This window comes from Anopheles cruzii, chromosome 2 (assembly GCF_943734635.1).
Source record: "Anopheles cruzii chromosome 2, idAnoCruzAS_RS32_06, whole genome shotgun sequence".
In the NCBI taxonomy this organism is placed as follows: Eukaryota; Metazoa; Arthropoda; class Insecta; order Diptera; family Culicidae; genus Anopheles; species Anopheles cruzii.
In genome coordinates, this window is record NC_069144.1 from 49,398,784 (window position 1) to 49,420,045 (window position 21,262).

The following is a 21,262-nucleotide window of genomic DNA, read 5'->3' on the forward strand; positions in this document are numbered from 1 at the left end:
TACGACATGCCTCAGGTGAACGAACTAGGGGGCACTGGTCCGAGCCCCCTCGCTGCATCAACACAGGCTGGTGGTAAACACGACATCTATCGGCTCCGACAACTCCGCCCCGTCCGCCGGCGTCGGAATCACAGCGACCTGAGGACGGTGACGACACCCTGTGCAGCGCCACCACCTCTCCGCTCCATGGCGCAGTGACCGCGCGGGCGTTACCGGGGGCCGTCGCTCGTTTCGTCGCGGATCTCCTAGAACCTCCTACGTTCCCGAAGCGGCTCCTGCTGCTGCTCCTGCCGCTGCTGTCCCATCGCAGCACCACCGCACCGCCAGCCAGCCGCACCGCACCGCACTGTTCGAATAGCGATCGATCGAACTCCGGAGCTTCGAATATCCTCGGCTCTCTCTCGCTCTCTGTCCCACTTCCGTACGCCTCGTGGACCAACCAACACAGGCTCTAGGCCGCACTCCGTGCGTGCAGTGTTCGCGTGTGCATGCGTGTGTGTGTGTGTGTGTGGTAGTGTGCGCTGTGTGTGTGCGTGAGGCACTGGAAGGCAGTTCACTTCATCGCTTTTCACTTGGCACCGAGCGCGCAGCCGCAGTGAGTGCCGTGAGTTTTCCTTTCCATCCGACGACGGCGAGGACGACGACGATGGTGGCGGCCACGGACCAAGAGCACCCCACACCAGCACGCGGCACGGCCCCAAAGGCTACCTCCGACCAGCAACGCCTTTCAGCAACTCACAACGGCAGCATTCGCACTACTCAACCCGTGCCACGGCCGATCACTAACTTCCTCCCCCACCCCAGCGGTCACTGCTGCCCCGTGTCTCCCTCCCTAATCACTGACACTCCGCACAATCATGCAACCAGCGCGCACACACACACAGCCACGCGTCTATTCCCGCCGCGTAATCGGGAAACTGCGGACACTCCGGATCCGGCCGACTTCCATCCGGGAGTTTCCGGATCGCGGCCAGGTAGGCGGCGGCCGACTCGGTCTGGGGGCGATTCGCGCACGGGGGCGGCGTACGGCTCCGTGGGTCGGGCGTGCTCCGTGGACACCGCGGCACTCCGTTCCGTCGTCGGCGATCCCGATCCCGAGATTCCGCTAGGTCCGGCAGGCCGTAGGCCGTGACTTTTCCTGCTGGGAAACTCTCTCTCTGTCGCACACCACACACTGCCCTCTTTCGCTCTCTCTCTCTCTCTCTCTATCTTTGACTCCCTGCCGCGGTCTTGCTCGCGGTCCTTCCTTCTGTCGGTGTCCGGACCCACCAGTGGCCAAAGCCCCTGTCGCGTATATCCTGTCGGGACGCACCTAGCGCACACCTAGGCACCAGCACCGAGCCACGAGAGCCACCGCATTTCGGTCGATGCCGCCGACGATGATGACGCCCAACAGCGAAAAAACGGGTGTTCCGCACGGTTCCGGTCCCGGACGGGTGTTGCCGGACGGGGGCGACACGGTGGTGGTTTTCCGACTTCCAACGCCTACCGCGTAACGCGAATCGAATGAGCTGCCTCGGAGGTCTCGGGAGGAGCACACACACCGCGCTCTGGGGAACAACACGCGCCGCTGCTGCTGCGTACACCGATCGGTCTCTGTGGGGCGACTTGCTCCTTGCTCGCGTTCGCAACTCATTCGATTACGGGGCGTTTGACACTGGCACACCCCGTGGGTGGGGCAGGTAGGGTGGGACCAGGGAAGGCAGGAAGTCTTGTCCCCGCGAGGAAACGAAGGGGTGGTATTGCGGCGAGATGGGCGAAATGGCAAAGGACTTTTCGAAACGTCCCTGTTTCGGTTGCGGTTGCGAGCGAGGATGAGCTTTTCGCCGGCTCTGCGCCCGTCAATCTCTCTCTCTCTCTCCCATCGGAACCAGGGCTCGTGAATTGTCAGGTTCAAATTTGAGATGACCGTTGGCGGTCATGTGGCTGCCAGGGCGACCAGATGGGATCGGCGAATAAAATTAATTTGTTGCAAATAAGAAAGTGTTTTAGAATTAGAATTTTCTTTGTTTCCACTGGAATTGGAAAGAAATTGGCCACCGAAAGAAATGGGCGAAGAAAGTAAGGTAAGACTCGTAACAATGCACGAAAGAAAATCAGTTTCCGTCGGAAGCTTTAGGGAAAACATTCGGAAAACGCTACTCGCGCTTTTCTTCGCGACCTAACGCAGAGGTTTTCGCAAGCTGCGCCACGTCTTAGACATTCCAGTGTCTTGGGCAGTTTCCGTAAAACGCTACTAGCGTGTGGTCATTTGTTTTATTCGGAAAAATCCGCTCCCAAAATTTCGTCAAAACTTCGCCGTCCCGGCCAAACAACCCCAAAAAAGTCGGGTTTCTGGAGCCGCAAACACTAGGGGAACAGGAGCGAGCGGTAGATAGGACCAGCGAATTGCAAAAAACGAGAAAACTAGGCAATCTTTGATAAAAATCCGAAAAATACGGAAACCCGAAAATCCCGAAATTATACTAGGAGAGCAAGAGTGACTGGTAGGTAGAACCAGTGACTTGCATACAATGTTGCACACAACATTGTATGCAAGTTTTGCATTTCAAAATCGAACCAAATTCTGCAGGTGGGATTTTTTGGGAAGGGGAAATGTTTTGTTGAATGTTTTAATCTTCTCCCCACTTTACAAAGAGGGGCTCTGTGATAGTTTTCGAGCAATTTGACCCAAATTCAGCTGGTGCGATTTTTGCCATGCATCGGGAACGGGAAGGAAAGTGAGAAGGGCAGCCGATCGCCCGTAACGGCTGGTGCTCAGGGAATGTTCCAGCATCCTTGGAACAGTTCCCGGAAGACATCGGGATGGGCCTGGATCGTTGCCGAGACCGCCTCGTTCGCGGGTAAAGGCTGGCCGCGATGTCTAAAGTGTGGCTGGAACAAGAACAGAGTGCATTTCAAGCGTGGCGACGCACAGCTAGTACTGAATAATAAAGTGCAACATTGTGTTTTTCTTACCGAACCACAAGACCTTATTGAACAGCCGGGTATAAGATTTGTCTTGCAACATTTTCGGTGCCAGAACCGAGGATTTCGACTGACGCGAGGAATAAGAGACAAAATCACACTTACAGGACCTGGGTTTTCCCTTATATATTTTGCTAAATATATATGTGTATATATATTTATATACTTTAATTAATTATTACAACAATTATGATGACCAATAATTTAGTTTGCCTTTGCGCTCTGGTTGGCTGAATTAGAAACGGTTTCGTTTTCCATACCGACTTTAACCATTGTGTGTGGTTTTGTTTACCAGAGTGCAACGGTATGGGATTTGTTCGTATTGTAGTTTCTTGTCGATACAGTTCGTTTCGTTTCGTGTACGATTGGTTTATATTTTACTGCTGTTGAGGAAATCTGTTGCTGCTGAACTTGTCATCTCACAATGTATACAGACCTCGTTCTGTGTAAGAAGTTCAATAAAGTGTGCATTCTTTTAACATTAGATAGCTTGACTGAGGCGGCATTTATGTGCAAACACAAATAAGGTTCCTTCGGAGTAAATGATTTTGCTTACGCGGCCTGAAAAACGGAAACCAAATCAATGGTTGTGATAGTCGCATGAGCAAATGGGGCTTCAATTTTCGTCTTGCAGCTTGCACCGGTCCTATACGTGGACAGTCAGTGTCGGTTCGTGCAGCAGACTGCCTATGGGGTTTTGTGATTATTTTGCTAATAAATGTTTCTCTCGAAGCAGGTTTGGAACTAGACTTTGTGAACACGACAAAACGCTTTCATAAGACTTCTTCATCTGCTAGATTTAAGAAATGGCATCATTTAGTGGTCGAAAATCAGCTTTGAAGGTTTTAAACAATGCTTTACAAGGACAGTTATCGTTGTTTATGCTAGGTGTACCGTCAGCTGGTAAACACACCACCTCACGCCAAACGCTGGTGTCCCGTTTGAGTCGAAACTCCTAATGAATCGAAGTTTCATGAACCTTTAAGACAGCAAAAATTCTTCAGAACATTCACGCCATACGCTGAGCAGCTGCTGGTAGTGTAGGCACATGTAGATGCAAAACTTGGTTGTTCACCGTACGAGTAGAATCCGATTCGAGACATATGAGCCCATTCACATACATATACGATGATTGCCGTGTAACATTGATGCATTCCTGCGTGATTATACATGACGGTTCCTCATAACTGTTGGCATAAGTTTAGCTCACCGTTTGCTACCCTAATCTGCTTCCTGCGCTTCCTGTAACAAGCGGCCGATATCGAAAGTACCCTGTACCGAACGGAAACAAAATGGCTGCTGTAGTAAAGTTCTCTTCGAGAGACGTAGATCGATCGCTTCAAATCGTGGTTGTTCAATTGACTGATTTCTATGAATCGTTTGTGGGACAACCGTCGGATCGGTTGTCGGCAACAGCACGACTCTAACAACGTCGGTCTATTGGTGAAGCTAGCCGTAAAGAAGAGTACGGGAACCAAATGGCCGAAACTATCGTACACTCCGATGGAATAATGGTCTGGTCTGCTCAAACATAAACTGAAACCGGGTGGTAGTTTTTGTTCGTTTCGATAATGCTGTAAACATTGTAATACTGTCTTCATTACGCTTGAGGAATGTAGAATGTTAAGAAAATAATAGTTACGTACTACTACTGAAACGAAAATCAAACTGAATTTCCAATGATCGCCTACGTAACGCACGTTCTATGCCCTCGTTTATGTTCGTGCCATTTTGACTATCTCGATCGTTTATTCCATTTATGCTTATTGTCGCTACTCGCTAAAACAACGATTCTACACAATCAAAACTCGCTCATCTCTTGGTGCGCTTGCGTGTATGTTGCCGTACGTTAATATTACAGTCCATCGAAGGTCCACCAGGCAACCAATGTGGAAAGGTTGGTTCATACTGGTCATCTGCGTCGAATGCGTGACGAAACCGAAGCGAATGGAACCGAATTGAAAATGGCACAAACCGGACCAACGTGTTCGTGTCGGGTTTGTTATCAAACTTCAAACTTCCTGACCAATGCCCTCACGTGTTGACGGACTCCTCATACGAAACTAGACTCAACATATGCGCAGCCAAGGATCGAAGACGATGGCGACGATTGTCACCAATCGGCTTTACAACCGAAATGGTTCGGAAACGTGACACAATGTGGTTTCTATATAAACATTCGTAGCGCTAAGTCCCTCTTCTTCACTTGCCCTCCTACCTTAAATCAACAACTCATGCCTACACATAATGACGATCAATATATTAGTTTGTTTGTTTGCGATTTGATGCGATATGAATATTTCTGCTCTTACTGAAGTTATACTTTAGTTAATTTACGGAATAATTTCTAATAATCGATCAATTTGTGTATTGTAGTTTTTTTTGCGTTCTTTTTCATTTGCCCTTGTTAGCCGATCATCCGCACTTTGGTTTGTTTTTCCCTTTCGCGCTAGTTTAAATTCATTTCTTTTGCTCAGTTTTCGATACTTTACAAACGTCCATGCTTTGCCTGCGTTACAATTGGCATTTCGGGCTGTTCGTTTCACAAATTTTACATAGTCCCTCGTACAGCTCCATTAGCGATCAAATCGAATCCGGTGTCGGTTTGCCGTTTCCATCCTGGACCATGCCGGGGCTTGCAACCGTTTTCGGCGTGTGATTCAAAAGTGTTAAGTGTTCATTTCATTTGTCAGCGTCTGGTTTTCGGTCCCTTGCTTTCGGACCCTTTTGTGGATTGTTTGTTCTGGTATTGTTCTGTGTGGTTTTAATTTTGACTTTACGAGACAATAACGAGTGCTAATGTGGGCGTTTACTTGTTATGTTTTGCTTTGTTTACTGTTTCTGTTTGCGTATGTGGTGCCTTCGGCCGCGCACAAATCAGCCACGAACCAGCCAAATCGGCGATCCCATAGAGGATGTTTCCGTTTGCAACTTTTAGCAGTTACAGTTCGCCGTTGGAGGGCCCTGTCCGGGCTGATCGGTCAACCGCTGACCCTTCTGGCCGCCAGCGACGAGTGTTGGATCGGAGTCTAAGCTTTCCGACATCTTATCGCAGATGATATCTACTAATCTCTCGAACACGTTCTGGAAAGAGAGGAAAATGAAACCAAACGAAAGTTGATGCTGGAAGTTGATCGGAGAATATTGGTCCATTGCAGTACCTTTACGTTTACATTCTCCTTCGCGGATGTTTCGAAGAACTCTACCCCAAGCTGGTCGGCTAGCTGCTTGCCACGCTCGAAGGAGATCACTCGTTCGCTCTCCATGTCACACTTGTTGCCAACCAGTATAACTTGTGCGTTATCCCAGGAGTAGGTTTTGATTTGCGTAACCCTGCGCGCGTCAGAATGAAGCAAATCAAAATACGGGGTGACGTCACCAAAAATCCGAGTCTTACCAGTCCTGCACGGAGTTGAAGCTTTCCTCGTTGGTAATGTCGTACATCAAAATGAAACCCATTGCTCCCCGATAGTACGCCGTTGTGATGGTTCGGTATCTTTCCTGGCCGGCAGTGTCCTGCGAAGTGGGCAAGTTAGGCGTGATTTGCAACGAAACAATAGGTAGCCCTTTTCCCCTCGTTCGATTCTTTACTCACCCAAATCTGTAGTTTGACGCGCTTGTCGTGACGGAACACTGTTTTCACCTTAAAGTCGATGCCCACCGTGGAGACGAACGCGGACGTGAACGAGTCGTCGGCGTAGCGAAACAGGAAGCTCGTTTTCCCAACGCTGGAGTTGCCGATGATGAGCAGCTTGAACATGTAGTCAAAGTTTTGGTCGGATGCATCTTTCTGCCACTTTGGATCGCCACCGCCGGCCATCTGAAAGCGTAAGCAGAATGATTATTTCCCACTATTTGAGCGGCTCGATTGCTTGTGGGGGGCAATTTGAGGGGATAACGTTCGCAGTGTTTCGTGCTGGAATTGGCGAGCCTGTCGTCGCTCACAGTTGACTCAAAACTGTCACTCGAACCAGGCCGACCAACGTTGAATGGTTCGTAGTTCGAACGCTGCTGTTGCCAGCTTGTGATAAAGAAACGGCAACACGGCGTAATAAGCAGGCATCGAGTGCGAAACACCTTTCCAGTGGATCGTGTAGCTTGCTGATAAGCGAACGTAAGCCGGTTTGCTATCAGCAAATTTTCCACCTTCTACTTCGCAGTATTTCTTTCGCTACTAATTCCGCAGTGTGAGTTAGCTACGCACCTTTCTAGTTTATTGAATACACGCTAACTACAGGCTTAAGAGCAATACACATTTACCAATCCGTTGTTCTTAAACATCTAATCTTAAGAGTTAAGGATCTTTCGCGAACCTTTCGCCCTATTTCTTCGCATAGACGATCACCAACTTGTACGGCGAAATGAACTGTAGAGTGCATTCGTTCTCGTTGCTGCATTCTTTGGACAGGTACATCTGTCGCACTACCGCTATGTAGTCCAGCAGAAATTTGTCCCGCAGATCGGGCGGCATTCGCTCGCTGAACGGGTTCACTGCAAGCACCGCTCCTGAAGGGGGATCGAAAAGAGGGAACGCATGTATAGGAGTAGCTCATGGCCGTTTCCCACCCGGTTTGGCTCACGCTTTAGGTTATCCAGTCCCTCGTAAACGTAAAGCTTGTCGCGCACTTGAATCTGGTACTGCTGAAAGCCCACCGTGCACAGAAGGTCCTCAATCTCGCTGGCCGGATTTTCACAATATTGGTACGGTGAAATATACTTCTCCACGTCGTACATGTACTTGGACCACTTCGGTGATCGCGACAGTTGGTTGTATATGTCGAAGATGGGATTGTTAGCCAGAAACACCAGCAAGCAGTTTCCGCCCGGTTTTAGCAAATGGTAGATATTCGAGAAAGCATTGCTATGGTCGTAGAAACGTAAGCGTTGGGAGTAAAACAGCGCGAAGGAACCTAGGAGCCCCCCTACTCACTACTGGTTCTGGACCCAATGTAGGCAGTAGAACGACGTCACGTGGCCGAACTGACCCAACTGCGCCAAACCACTGGCGTCCAGCTTCAGCCCAATGTCGAGGGTTCGGAACGACACCGACGCGAGGTGCTTATAGGCCTCCCGGGCGTAGCGCACCATCTGCTCCGAAACGTCGGCGGCCACAACCTTCCGCACGCGGCCAAGTGCGGGAAGCACAAAGTCCACCAGCACGTCACCGCTGCCGCAGCCGATGTCCAGCAAAGAATCATCGCTCGCCTGCGACTTGCTGATGAGTGGGGCGTATTCTTTCAAGATCTCCGCGGCATCGTGCCGCTGTACGCCGTTAGCTTGGTGGTACAAATTGGCCTTATTCATTTCACTTTCACTTTTCGGACACTTTCACTCTCTCACTCTCACCGCGTTCTGGGCCTCGGCGGGCATAGGAGAGCCAGCTCAGCTACGATCTTAATCCAAGCGGTCAGCTAGTAAGCCTTGAGAGACCAAACGGTTCCAGGTGACCGTTACCGGACACCGGGTAGAAGCTTCTGACCATCGGCGATCTTTATGCTCCATGTTTTATAACCCCACGCCGAAAGGGCGGCCTTTTTGGGTGGTGTTTTCTTCCCCCTATTTCTCCTTCTGTTTCTCCCAGCCCAGCTGATCCACAGCTGGGCAGGGAGCATCTCGTCGTGGCGCACGGACAAAAAACACGTCTTTCAGCCACCCGAAGCACAGAGATCCCATCGCACCGCGGTATCAATGCATTCCAAAAGATGAGCGATTAGAAGTGGAATATTTAATTATATCTGGCCTGGTGGTGGCTTGGAGGAATGCATTCTTGGGCGCTGACACCTAACGGGTGTTTCGGGTGTTTCGGGCTTCCAGATCTCTGATCACCCGAACTAACACGGTCGGCCGGTCGGATTATCTCTGATTGGAGATCATCGCTGTAGTCGTCAATGGAAGTCTGTTCGCCGCTTCACAATTCGAACCGAGCCGAGAACTTGCTTCCGTTGCAGTGGAATGCCACTCCAAAAGTTTGAACAGAAATTTCCATGCGAAAGCCATTTGAAAACGGTTATTGCCAAACTGTATAAGTAGCTTCCGGTGACGGCAAAAGAACAGAGCAAGATCGGTTGATGTGCGATTTAAATGGCTTATGTTGACAGGGTTTTACTGTGTTGATCGTGTAGTATAAGTGTACCTTGTATCTACTTGCTTGTGTCGCGGTGGCAAAGGCAGCCACGTCTTTTTGCCACGTTGACAGTAATGGCCCCGTCAGCACGGTGAGGTTTGAAAATTGCAACTTGACCTCCAACACTTGAAATTCATCTGAACCTCCGAAAACCTGCATCAGTTTTATTGACATTATAGACCGTTTTTTTCCTGGTAACTCGCAGGTCCGCAAGTTTATTTTAGAGAATACTGTGTCAATAATGCGTCGATTTGTGCATCCAAACAACAAGTAAGATAAATTGACTGTATGAGGTGGCAATGAAACACATCTTCTCGTGCTGCGGTGTGGCCAGCACTTGGCACTAGAGTGTATGCGCTTGACCTTCTGGCTGAAGCATATCTTGCGTAATAGAGTGAAACGGAGAAAAACATGCGGAGCTTTATCCAGCTCCAGCCATCCACTTCGTACCGCCAGCACCCACGATTGACAGAAATGGCCCCATACCCTGAGACTGGGTAGCATGACGGACGTCCCGAAATCCGTGTACCAACCTTTTCCTTGCTTCCTGGGGCTGACGAAAAATTCCTTCGGAAAGCGTAGTTGCGGAGTTAACAAACAGCCAGCAGGCAGCAAAGTGGTGTGAAGTGACAGATGCGACGACGACGTCCGTTCGGTGGCGCAAGGAGTGGTTGCAGGGCGCAAGTGGCAGTACCCTCTGTTGAAGCGCTGAACCGTGCTCAACACGAATACAACACTGAACTGGGGGCTTGGACCAAGCAGGAACGCGACTTCAGGCAACAATCGACTTCCCGCTGCTCCTTCAATCGATAACTTTGCACACTTTCACTTTGATTCACACAAAACATTCACCGGAAGGCTGCTAAATTTGGCTGCACTTCACTTGCACACGGAACGAGGTCACGCCGAGCCTGTCAGCCTAAAATGTAGGGAAGAAGATTTTATTCGAAAATGCTACGCGTGAAGCCAAGTAATAGCGGAGCAGTAAATACAGCTCTCTGGCGAACCCCTTTGCTTCTCTTTGCGCCCGTAGCGTTCTTCAAAGTCCCTAGCTTTCTTTTTCACACCTGCTGAATCGACCTGCACGAACAGCTTGGAAAAGCTTTGCCCCAGAGTGTGCCACCGCTCTGGTGGTGATGTTGTTCACTGGGCTGATGGGAAGGAAAAACTATGTGTCAAAATTCTTCCCTGTGCTTTTTCTGCCTGTTCCATCTGCTGGCTGGCGTTTCCCACCCACACACACAGACACGCGGACACGGCTGGGGGAGCGATTCTCCCTGGAGGGGAAAACAATATGGACTATAGACACGCGGGAAGGGACGATGACGGAACAGAAGCAAAGCACGGCTGAAAAGGCTCCGTGCCTCCGCGGACGAGCTTTTTCGGCGAAGGCAGGACTGGGACCTCGGCCGATTGACTTGCGTTTGCTTAGGCAATCACCTCTGCGTGTGTTACTTTTTCACAACCGTTTTCCGCAACAACTTGCTCGTGTCCGTACGAGAGTGGTGGTGGTGGTGGTGGCCCACGGATGTTCGCCGAAAACTTCCAGCACTGCAATCTGTACGCCGAGTGTCGTTACCGAATAGAGACTCTATACCGTGTCGAGCGATGTGTTTGCGTTGGACTGGCATGGAATCTCAATTATTGATCTTATTTACAAACGTCGCCTCCGCACACTACCACACACACACACACTGGCTGTGTGGGAGAGCACAGGGCGAGCGGTGCGCATGAGCTGGCCGTCGAAGCAGGAGCGTTCGGAAGCGAAGCATTGACGTCCTCCCGTTGCTGGTGGGTGGTGCACTGTTGGAGGTTGTGGTTGGGAGGATTTTTATGAATGAAATTTTGACGTTTTTCCCACGCACTGGTTGGTGTTGGTGTGTGGTTTTCGAAACCGTTAGCCAGGACGCACCGGACGCACCGGACGAACGAACGAAGCTTTTGGAGGCAACGTCTAGCTTTCCGTTGTTAGTGCTTTCTTTTAGTAGCTCGACAGCCCAACGCAAATAACCGATAGGGAGCAAATGTAAAGTTATAATAAAAATATATAAACATGACTGCGAGCCTTGTTTGAAATGATAGTTGATTGTTGAACTAATGTTACTATCAACGCATAGAATCAATCCTTTCGAAAACACTTACAATAAATACTATTAAATTGAATGAGTTTATTTTTCAGTATTTTCTATCTACCTACCATCTGGTTGCCGGATAGCTGCAGAAAAGCCAATAAAGAAGAGTGTTCATCGATATATTGACTATAACTATAAATATTGCGATTGTTTAGTGGTTTGTAAAACTCTTTTATTTTCGAGTTTGATTTTTGTAAGAATAGTACATTAAATATTATGTGCTTTTTTCCAACAAATCCGGGAATATGAATACGTTAAAAAGATGATTGGCTAAGTTTTTGATAAATATTTCATGATGAAAACAGTTCGCTCAAATGTCTCAATATACTCTTCGCATTTCTAAACCACACCACCTGGCGATGTGTGTACCTAAGGACTCTTTAAGAATTTGCTTAAAGTACAAATTGCACAGCAGATTTTGCAATACATTTTATATACTTTTCCCCCAGAATACGCACCAATCGCTGTGGGTTACTTCTTCCATTACTTGCGGATTACTGTTAGAACCGATCACTGTATGCCCTGTCAAGTCTTTTTTTATCTCTCCACTACCCTTCCAGTTGGTGATTTTCCCATAATTCCGATGAAGAGCTATCTTCCCGCATGTTTGCGATGTAGGTGATACCGGAAACATTATCGCCCTTACCTTTTGGTAGAAACGTTTCAAAAAGGCTGTTCGCGGGGTCGCGATCCAAGCAAACATGCGTCAATTGCAAAATGTACGTCCCTTATTCGTACTAAAATCATCATTGCCACTCGTACCAAGCACTTCACACGGAGGCAAACATTTCTAGGTACCGTATGGACTATTCGGTATTCATGTTGTAGCCCAAACGTGTCTTCATTGATTGTGGCTCACGTCGGGCGCGTTGCAGATTGCCAAACCAACCACGTGTTGCATTTGATGGGCTACGTGGCCGGCGAGTTCCGAGTGTAATAGTTTCCGATTGCGCCACTACTGTGAATGTTTTCTCCTTGTTCCGTGTTGAAAATGGGGTCGATTTATGTTTATAGGCACCCACCGTAAGCGTATTCCAGTTTCGAGCGGAAACTAATACGCCTTTCACGTATCCCGGCAAAAAAACCCTAACCGTAGCCCAAAGCTCAAAGTAAACGAGGCTGGGTTCAGGTGGGCAACACTGTCGCTTCGCTATTTGTTCACCAGAACAGGAAGTGCGCGACGGTTTGCGCAACGTAGCGCTACACCGGTCGATGATGTAATCCTAATGCACACCCACGGTGAGCTTTACAGAATGTGGTCGAAGCACCGTGTTCCCACGTGTACGACGTGTTCCCTTTGGCGACAGTGCACAACAGTTGCTCGAGGATACGAAACGGGATATGCAAGCGAAGGATCAACTTTCGAAAGCCATAACAAATTATGGTACGCTACGGAAGAACATGACTGGGAAACTACAGAGTCCTAAAGGTAGGATTGGCCAGGACTTCATCTCAATTCCTGCGGGGGTTCCACGAAAATTCCACCTTTTAGAACTATCGCTGGCGTTAGTGCGTTATAGATATTTGAAAGACGGGTCCTTTCTTACCTGTAACCCAGCATAACAACATCCTGAAAGGGTAAACTCTGTACCGTAGAAAGGCAATGTCAGGCATAATTCTTTGTGACACCTCACGTCGGGGCCACTAATTTTGGGCACCAAGATCTCTCCATGAGGTGTCCCAACGAATTACCCAAGTCTTGTCATTGTGAAGGATTGCCACACCGAGCACCGTACCTGATTTATTTGCAAGAACCATTTTCGCGCGTTTTCCACGAACACTTTTCCCCCATTTCCCATCTGTCTAATGTGTGTGCAAGTCGGGAAGTCTTCTTCCTTGCCCGACCCGTCTCTTAACCCGTCAAACAAATCGCGGTCCCACGCGCGGGTCGGGACCCGGAGCGCGCGATGAATAGGTGTTCGGATGCGAATCGAAGGAAAACGCACGCACCGATGACAGCAGCGACCAGGGAGATCGACACCACTTTCCCATTCCCCGGGCGGCCCCAGGCCCCGGGTATTTATTTTCGCGTTCCCATTTTCCGAAGCGTTTTCCGACTCGGTCGCGAGCACGCTTCGGGTCACTCGGAGTGCCGGTCGCTCGGAGTAGCTGCTCTCCATCGGGCACGCACTGTCTCGGGGTGTCTCGGGTAGCCGTGGTTCCGTGCCGTGCAAGGGTTAGTTGGTCAGTTCGATTCGAGATGCGCTGTCGCGTGGACGCGCTGTAGAGGTTGGCTCCGCGTGCGTCGTGCGCCCCCAGAAGCTCAGGCCCGCTCTCCGCTGGCTGTGTGTCCGAGTGTGTGCGTGCGAGGCAGTGTAAGTGAAAAACGTGCGTGCGTGCGCGGCAGGACGCAGGGACCGAGTGCAGAGGGACCACTGTCACAACTGTTTATCCCACCGGGGGCTTGACGTGCGGGCTCAAGAGAGACACCAAACCCCCGGTGGTGGCGGCAGCGTGATGGTGATCGCAGGTTCTTCGCAGAAAGGTGTTGGTTTCCCTGTTTTTTTTTTGCTGTTCTGTCACTGCGCTGTTTTGTGAGTTCGTTTGTTGTCTTTTTTCCCGTGGCCTTGCTGCCCCCGGCCACTACGGAAGTTGAACTTGTTGAAGAGATAGGTTCGGTTTTTTTTTTGCTGCTGCTGCTGCTGTTCTCGATTTCGTCGATGAATACTTGATCCCGTTCGGCTAACAGAGAGAGAGAGTGTGTGTTCATCCGCCGCCGCGTGTTATTCGCGCGATATTTGCGCGCTCGCGCCGGCACGTCCGGCGAGGTCCAAGCCGGAAATGGCTGCTGAAGGACCTCCTCGCGTCACGTCAACCGCGTGGTGGCGTGCGCGGCTGCCAATAACTCGGACGTCACCACTAGCTGGCTGGCTGGCTCGTTCGTCGTCTCCGGCGCGTAGGGATCACATTTCAATAACTTATTAAATATCAGTTGTAAAAATAAACTCCCAGCCAGCCAGCCAGCCAGCCAGCCACCCGGCCATCCTGTCGCAACCATTCTGCACCCTTCCTGCCTGTTCCTCGCTGCGGCATACGATCACGGGTCTGTGGAGCGCTCGTAGTCGGCGACTTGCGTGTTTGAAGTGTGTGAATTGGCCGCGACGAAGCGACTTATATTTGTTTCTACATATTTTATTGCCTTCCGACCCTGAAGCGACCAACCTCCCAGTGAACAATTTTGAGTGCCCGAGCCCGAAATTTCACGTTCCATCTGACGGTTCGTTCACGATCCTATACGATTTCTTTATGGGTCGCTTGCTGTGGTTCGCCAATGGTTCGCGAAAGGGCCCAACTGAAGGAACGCGAAAAATGAACTCTCGAGCGTGCCCCTTGTCTCCTCCCTCTTTTCTATGTGTCCCCTCTCTTTCTTCGTATTCTCCCATTTTCTTTCTCTTCTTTCCTGACCCCAAATAAAATAGTTCGTGTTTTTGATCGGTTCCAATTCGGTATATTTTCTCTCTCTTTTTTGGGATCACTCTTCACTCTTCACTCTTAACTTTTCACTATCGGTCGTCGTGGTGCTGCGTATTAAACGATGCCGACACTTGTTGTTGCATGTTTTGTGTTGGAATCCCATCCATAGTTTAGTTGGACATCTGAAACGAGCAAAGTGAAAACTTTTGAACATTATTTGAACATTACTGAACACTGTCCAATAAACTTACCTTTATTATTTCTATCAGCATCATACATGATGGAACGAAAAGCACGCACTTCCACTTCACACGGGACACAAAATTGACTGGAAAATTCATCTCGGACTTAGAATTTTTTCTCGACCTCGCTGTCTCTTTTTTTCTATTCCTTTTCCTTTCCCGCATTCGTTCGTCTTCCACATGCTCGCGTTCGCTTCGCCTTTCCGCCCTTCCCTCTCCGGGTAAATGAAACCCACAAGCTCGCGTTCGGCCCGTCTCGGCTCTTCTGCCCTTCCATCTCCAAGTAATTCAAACCCACAAGCTCGCGCATGAAACTCCCTCCTCTCGTGGTTTCTTCCGCTCTTTTCCGCCGCTGCCTACGAGCGGACCCTCATGAACCGGCCCCCTTGCCCCTTCTCGGCCTCGTCGCAGGCAGCGGGGGTTCGGTTTCAGCCTTCCTCATCCCTTCCTCAGGCGGAGGGGTACCTCGGGCACTCAAAATTGTTCACTGGGCTACGGTGCATCCTGCGCGAGTGCATCGCGTCCGGTGAGTGCATTGCCGCGAGTGTTGGCCGCGGTCGTGTGACATGCGTGCTCTCCTGAGCCGCAGCGAAAGGTGAGTGCCGAATTTGATTAATGCTATCAACTGGTGGCTGGTGTCTGGCGGCCCGATCCTGGGCCAGTCATCCGTCGTCGTGCCGTCGTGGCCAGAACCGTGCGGTATGTGCAAGTGAGGTGTTATTTTTACACAGCACGCCCCAGCTCCGCTTTGTGACATTCGTGACGGTTGCTGCCGTGACTCTCTCTCTCTCCGTCTCTCTCTCTCTCTGTGTCTCTGCTCGATTTCCGCCATGGTGCATCCAGGGGGCCAACACTCCGCGATCTTGACTCGAAAACCCGCCACCGAATCTGCCGCTCTCTCTCTCTCTCTCCCGGGGTGCTGTCCGTCGTGAAGCCGCCACTTGTTATCGTCCGTTACATTTAACTAAATCTAATTATACCGTCGGCCGAGGAAGCGAGTGTCGAGAGCGTTGTTGTGTAGCAGCAGCAGCAGCCCATCGTCACCACGGTCAAGCGCGGCGTGGGCAAACACATGCAGAGCAGCTGAACCGACCGACCCGGTGTATGTTGGCCCCCCTGGCGGGGACAGTTACACTTTCTAGGCGTGTAAATTTCTCTTTGCGTAATGATTACCGTGATTTTGGGTGATTTTTCACGCCATCCCCGAGCGCGCGCGCGCTCGTCCTTCACCACTCGCAACCACCGCACCGTGGCCAGTTTTTATTTTATACGTCAAACGTGCCAGCCGCGTGTGTGTGTGTGTGTGTACGTGCGCGTGTCCCTGGTTAATCCGTAGCGGGGAGTGTCTCTCCACTTGTCAACCGGCGGCGGCGGGATAGGAATTTTAACTGCATCATTTGACGGTTCAACGATTCGCTCCGATTGGGCAACTCACGCTCGACGCTCGGAGGGTCGATATTTCCCATTGCACATATCGGGTCAGGTTGGTGGCGGTGTTTCGGTCCGCTATCTTGAGGTGTGAATCCGGTGAATCCCGGCTCTATGTGGGCCGCATCCGCTGGATTACCGTAGATTGATCCTGCATCCTGCACCAAGGTCCCCAAGCCGCCGCAGGCAAGCCGCGAACTCTTCGTCGGCGTCCCCGTTCACTGGCAGTATCCTTGAGTGAGGTACCACTGGAAGTGAGTGGAAAGAAAAACAAAAAAAAACCAAACAACTCCGGCTCTACAGCCCGCAGTGTCCAATTAGTCACGTGTATAATTAGAGAAGAAACATCCCTCAATTTTACAGCGGCGTTTCCAATGACGTCATTGGAACATCTGTCGCATCAGAGACGGTGTGTTATTAGAACCATTCGACACTTCCCAACCGACCTCGGTTCTCGCTACTACAAGCAGGAACTCGAGTTTCGGAGCGTGTTCAACATATCGTGCGTCCGATTTTCAAGGTGGCACTAAAAATGGTACCTATTCCAGTGATTCAGAAATGAGTAGCAGTTTCTCCTATTTATATTGGAAAGCATGTAGTTGAAACGTATCAAAATAGTTGATCATATCTTTTAATAGCTGTTGGCGGCTCACTTTTGAAGCCACTACTTCTTCTGACAATTACTTCAACTGCAAGGGCGAATTTTGTTCCTTTCGGACCCCGAATCCGGACTCCGGAAGTTTGAGATGTAGGATCCGAAAATGTAGGAAAATGTCTTAAATGGAAGCACACACTGTATAAATGACAAATTGGATGAAAAAATAACCTCACGCCGTGAGTAGAGATGAGTGTTTCGAGCTTGCTAGAAACTCATTAATAAACGATAAAAATCTTCTGGAAGTTTCTGGAAGTTTGCGTGCTGTACAAGCCGGCCTTTCTGCTGCTTCTTGATCCTGGACCTTTGAAAAATTTGCCTGAAATTTAAAGGAGCCTCGGGCGAGGTTCCCGTACGTTTTTTGAAGACTTTCTTCAGAGGCGCCCCAGTTGCCTATCCCTCCGCAAGCTCTCTTGCGTCGCTTCCAGAAGCAGCAGCTTCCTGGAGGCCGCAAAGTTTGCGCAGCGCAAATCATGAACGTAAATATATTGGCGTGTCTTGGCTTCCGAATGGCGGCAGGCCGGCAAAATGGCGAAACGAAGTTAAATCAGATTTCACGACCGAGCCCACGGTTCGATTCGCTAACGAACTTGTCTAACGGTTCGTAAACTTATGATGGACGCGACCAAAGTGCCGCGTGATCAAATGCACGGTGCCCGCCAGCGACCGTCTAATGGATCGGGACCGGGTCTGTGTGTGTATGGAGAACACAGAAATTCGAGCTCAGCTCAGGCTGTCACACGGAACGGCTCGGCATAAAAGCTCGAGAAGCTGCAACTTCTGCTGGCGTACCTGGCGCCTCCACCGTTAAGCCAATTGACAGCGCAGCCAACCGGTGGGAGTAATGAAATAAAAAGCAACCTAAACAGCAAACAACCGTCCCGCGCCGAACGGGACCTCCGGAGAGGCGGAAGATCCCGGTGGCGGCATATGCAGGTCCGCGGGTGTCTAGCGCTTCAGGAGCTCGTCAACAGTGCCACGGGAAACCCGGACCCGGCTCGACAAGCAAGTCGACGAGTCATTCACATGTGCCCCGCTGTACATGTGGTTTGGTTTTGTGTCGCATAATTTAATTTGAATCTGCCTCCCAGTCGCGGCGCGCCAGTACAGCGCCCCAAAGGGCACCCATAAAACTTGGGAGCTTCGGAAAAAAAGAAGCAGCAGATAAAAACGGACGCCCCGGGTGATAAGTGTATGGGTGCCAAGCCAAGCGTGTACTATCCTCGCACGGCTAATGTAAATTTATGGAAACATTGAAGAAACGAACCCCCGTTTCTTTTTTTTTTGCTGTTGTTGTGATATCATTAAAAGTTAGAGGGAAGCGCGCCCACACAAAAGGCAGACCATCGCCGGTCCCGATGGTGGGTAGTGTATTAACTCGCCACACTCCCGGACGACACGCATCGCAGCGTGACCCGTCATAACATGACTTAAAACTTCCACGAAGACAAAGTTTTACGAGTCCGAGCCGCAACCGCGTAACTGGCAAGAAGCTGGCAAAGTTTGACTTTTTCGTGACGACCGGCAATAACCATGATGACGCGTCGGACGGAATTCGGACAAAAAACGCTTCGCGTTCCATTTTGCTTTGTTTCTGTGGGCCCGCGCTAGTGGCTAGTCACCCTGTAACAGGGACGCCACGTGAGTCTATCGTCGCCGTGTTTCGAAACACTTGTCCTGCTGGCCAACGAACCGTGTCCCCGGCTTCTTCTTGGGGGCTTGTTTCTCTGCCCGTCCAATCATTTCGAACCGTTGCGAGGCGAACGGAAGCGCAAAATGCTTCCCGTCTGCACATCTGCTTGCCCGAGGGCGCGAGAAATTTTTTAATGTCCTCCGTTTGACATTCTTTCCAACCAGGTGCAAATGCAAACTTTCCTCAGAGAAATGAGTTTCATTACTTTTGTTTGGTGAAAGTTGCGGAATTGCTTCTTTGCGTTGCAAACTTTGCCATCAGCACAAGTGGTTGTCGCATGGCGGAACGGCTTCATCGAGAAGCGCAGTGAGTGAGTGAGCGAACTTTGACACAACTCTTTTCAGGTGAACGCAGTGAACGCAGTGAAGTAGGAGGCCCCTTCCCGGGGTGCTGGCGTCCCCGTTTCTAATCTAATTAATGCACGGGTATTTGTGCCGATTTATCAAGAAAGCGTCTCCATAAACGGGTTGCAATCTCCGATGGAACAGCTCTAATGGGCTCCCGTACAACGACACGCAGGTGCGACAGTGTAGGGTTTGATAAATGCTGTAAAGATTTTAAAAGCTCTGGCATGAGAAAAGTTCACAAGTTGATGGTGACTATCGGTTAAAGCGCCAAGAGTATACATTGTAGTCATCTCAAAACGATATCTTGAGCTTTGAAAGATGAAAACCGGTGGTTCAATAAGAGAAGGGCAGCTTACATAAAAACATTCCGGAACTGCGCTCCAAGTACAAGTATGTACTCAATTTATAGTATCCCTTAAGATGATATATCCAATGTTGGTAGTTTTTCACTGCAATTTTAAACCGAAAAAACTAACGTCTGATGACAATTTAAAATAGTTGAAACATAGGACATAACCGTCTGTATGGCATAAATCCTAAGGATGCCGAATGATTGGTAAAACTGATACCGAAAAAAGTGCCGATCCTTGAACCACATTCCTTGATGGGCAAGGATTTCTTTAAGGGTCGTCTTATATTGACAATTTCATTAGGTTTAAACACTTGAGTGTACAATATTCTATGCAACATCCTAATCGTTCAAAACTCTCATTTTGGATTGAATCCTTTTCAAAATTTTGTTATACACGACTGATTGTTGGACTACGACCAGTGTATAAATGTGAAAATATGCTTTAAACGAACTAACGTTCCGCTGTCAAAAGTAACGAACTGGACACGAACTTTTTCATTTGATTTAAACTTATTCGATCTATCGATGGTGTGCATAAATAAAACAAAAAGCGAAACAACGTGAACGGAACGTCTGCGTGGCAAATAGAACGAGCGCTTCCATTCGGTTGAAGAATGTTTGACATGCATATTCAAACCAGCACGCTGACGAGAAAATCAATAAATAGTATGATTTCTGAGCATCATTGAACTGCGTGTCCTGCCCGCAGTTCCTGGATTGGTTTCTTTCCCTGACCGGCCATCCCGTCCTGGAGGGGATCACAGATGGTGACGGGACTGTCAACTTTTCCTCGACCTGCAAACGATTCGCAGTTCGCAAGCATCGCGCGCTCGCACGAAGCGAACGAACCACGGCCGAAATGAAGAGTCCTGTGATCGGCAGCCAAGCGGAGCACCGGAATCGGAAGTTTGTGCTCTTGCGTTGCGTGACGTGGGAGTGAGTTTAGTGCTTCGTGTCTGTAGTGTCATCTTCCGCCCCAGAATGTCAATAGGGGATGCTGGGGATCAAGTGGGCTCAGCGCTGGGCCGGGAAGGTCGTCGTGTTTTGTTCTACCGAGCTGAGGCTTCCGGTCTGGCGTCCACGGTCCATATGCACACTGCACAGCTCTGCAGGCTCTTCAAATTAATAAGGCCACCCTTCGGATTTCGCAATCGCAGGAAAGTGTACTTTAAAACTGCATGCAAATACGGGAACCCGAGGACCTTGAACACGAACGTGTGAAGGAGTACAGCACCGGTTTCTAATTACGAATTTCCGGTGCCGATCGATCGGCTGGCGCCGTACGAGACATGCAGTACATAACCCCTCAGTAATACCAGTATCTGTGGAAAAATGTATCCTCTACCGCCAGGATGCGGCAAGCCAAACAAACGATATTTTAATTTACTTTCCTAATGCGCAGTGCAGTGCAGTGCAATAATGAGTAATAATGGCCCAGACTAGACCGGGGCCAGAGTGCCTGAGCACACAACAAACACATCCCGGGTCGTGCACCGTGGCTTGAAGTGCGATTTACCCATCGCATCCGTCGTTCATAGTGAAGAGCCCGCCAAGATGTAACTGGAGATATGTTGGGCGGCTGCTTGTCTTTATCATCTCTCGAGTCTGCCGCCATTTTCCGATACTAAAAAAAACCTCCCATAAGTCCCATGGCGAGTCCTCTGGCAGCGAGAACAGTCCTAAGCCCGAGTGCTTCAAATGGCAAGGTCGCCTTCATCAGAAGGTCAATAAAATGGGGCATGCAAAGTGCAATACGATGGTGCGTATTGCAACATCCGTCGCGCCTTGGTTCCGACACAAGGAAAGCGCGTCAAGATTGCCCCGGCCCCCGAAGCCCCCAACTGCACAGCTCTGGTTCGTCGGGCTGAAGCGTATTTAGAGTGAAAATAAAACGCTGGCAGGACCGGC

The 21,262-nt window shown here is 49.8% G+C and overlaps 3 protein-coding genes across 6 annotated transcripts in view; 1 reads left to right on the plus strand and 2 right to left on the minus strand.

Moving 5' to 3' along the window:
- Positions 1-3,083: 3,083 nt before the first annotated feature.
- LOC128267545 (ras-related protein Rab-3) lies at positions 3,084-10,611 on the minus strand. Of its 2 annotated transcripts, none has more exons than XM_053004403.1 (6): positions 10,532-10,611; positions 9,625-10,010; positions 6,563-6,787; positions 6,365-6,483; positions 6,129-6,300; positions 3,084-6,051 (listed from the first exon to the last, which is right to left on the minus strand). In XM_053004403.1, exons 3-6 carry the CDS (start codon positions 6,785-6,787, stop codon positions 5,902-5,904), a joined length of 666 nt encoding a protein of 221 aa, XP_052860363.1. In that variant the 5' UTR covers positions 9,625-10,010; positions 10,532-10,611; the 3' UTR covers positions 3,084-5,901. The 2 variants fall into 2 exon arrangements, with proteins under 2 accessions (XP_052860363.1, XP_052860362.1); XM_053004402.1 differs by lacking the exon at positions 10,532-10,611 and adding an exon at positions 10,159-10,240.
- LOC128267544 (juvenile hormone acid O-methyltransferase) lies at positions 7,197-8,299 on the minus strand. Its single transcript, XM_053004400.1, has 3 exons — positions 7,898-8,299; positions 7,548-7,828; positions 7,197-7,473 (listed from the first exon to the last, which is right to left on the minus strand). Exons 1-3 carry the CDS (start codon positions 8,269-8,271, stop codon positions 7,289-7,291), a joined length of 840 nt encoding a protein of 279 aa, XP_052860360.1. The 5' UTR covers positions 8,272-8,299; the 3' UTR covers positions 7,197-7,288.
- A 2,805-nt stretch (positions 10,612-13,416) lies between the features above and the next one.
- The window catches only part of LOC128267575 (uncharacterized), a 48,396-nt gene continuing 40,550 nt past the window's right edge, over positions 13,417-21,262 (plus strand). For all 3 annotated transcript variants that reach the window (XM_053004443.1, XM_053004444.1, XM_053004445.1), the window contains exon 1: positions 13,417-13,538. The gene's annotated coding sequence lies outside the window, so the exon portion shown is untranslated. The remainder of the gene's footprint in view (positions 13,539-21,262) is intronic.

What these genes read in the sequence shown, in the direction of transcription:
- LOC128267545 (XM_053004403.1), bottom strand. Translation starts at nt 6,787, where the DNA reads ATGGCCGGCGGTGGCGATCCAAAGTGGCAGAAAGATGCATCCGACCAA. An exon ending in TTCAACTCCGTGCAGGACTG is followed by an intron (nt 6,301 to 6,364) that starts GTAAGACTCGGA and finishes TGACGCGCGCAG; the next exon opens with GGTTACGCAAATCAAAACCT. An exon ending in AGGAGAATGTAAACGTAAAG is followed by an intron (nt 6,052 to 6,128) that starts GTACTGCAATGG and finishes CTCTCTTTCCAG; the next exon opens with AACGTGTTCGAGAGATTAGT.
- LOC128267544 (XM_053004400.1), bottom strand. Translation starts at nt 8,271, where the DNA reads ATGAATAAGGCCAATTTGTACCACCAAGCTAACGGCGTACAGCGGCAC. An exon ending in CATTGGGTCCAGAACCAGTA is followed by an intron (nt 7,829 to 7,897) that starts GTGAGTAGGGGG and finishes CTACGACCATAG; the next exon opens with CAATGCTTTCTCGAATATCT. An exon ending in GGGACTGGATAACCTAAAGC is followed by an intron (nt 7,474 to 7,547) that starts GTGAGCCAAACC and finishes ATCCCCCTTCAG; the next exon opens with GAGCGGTGCTTGCAGTGAAC.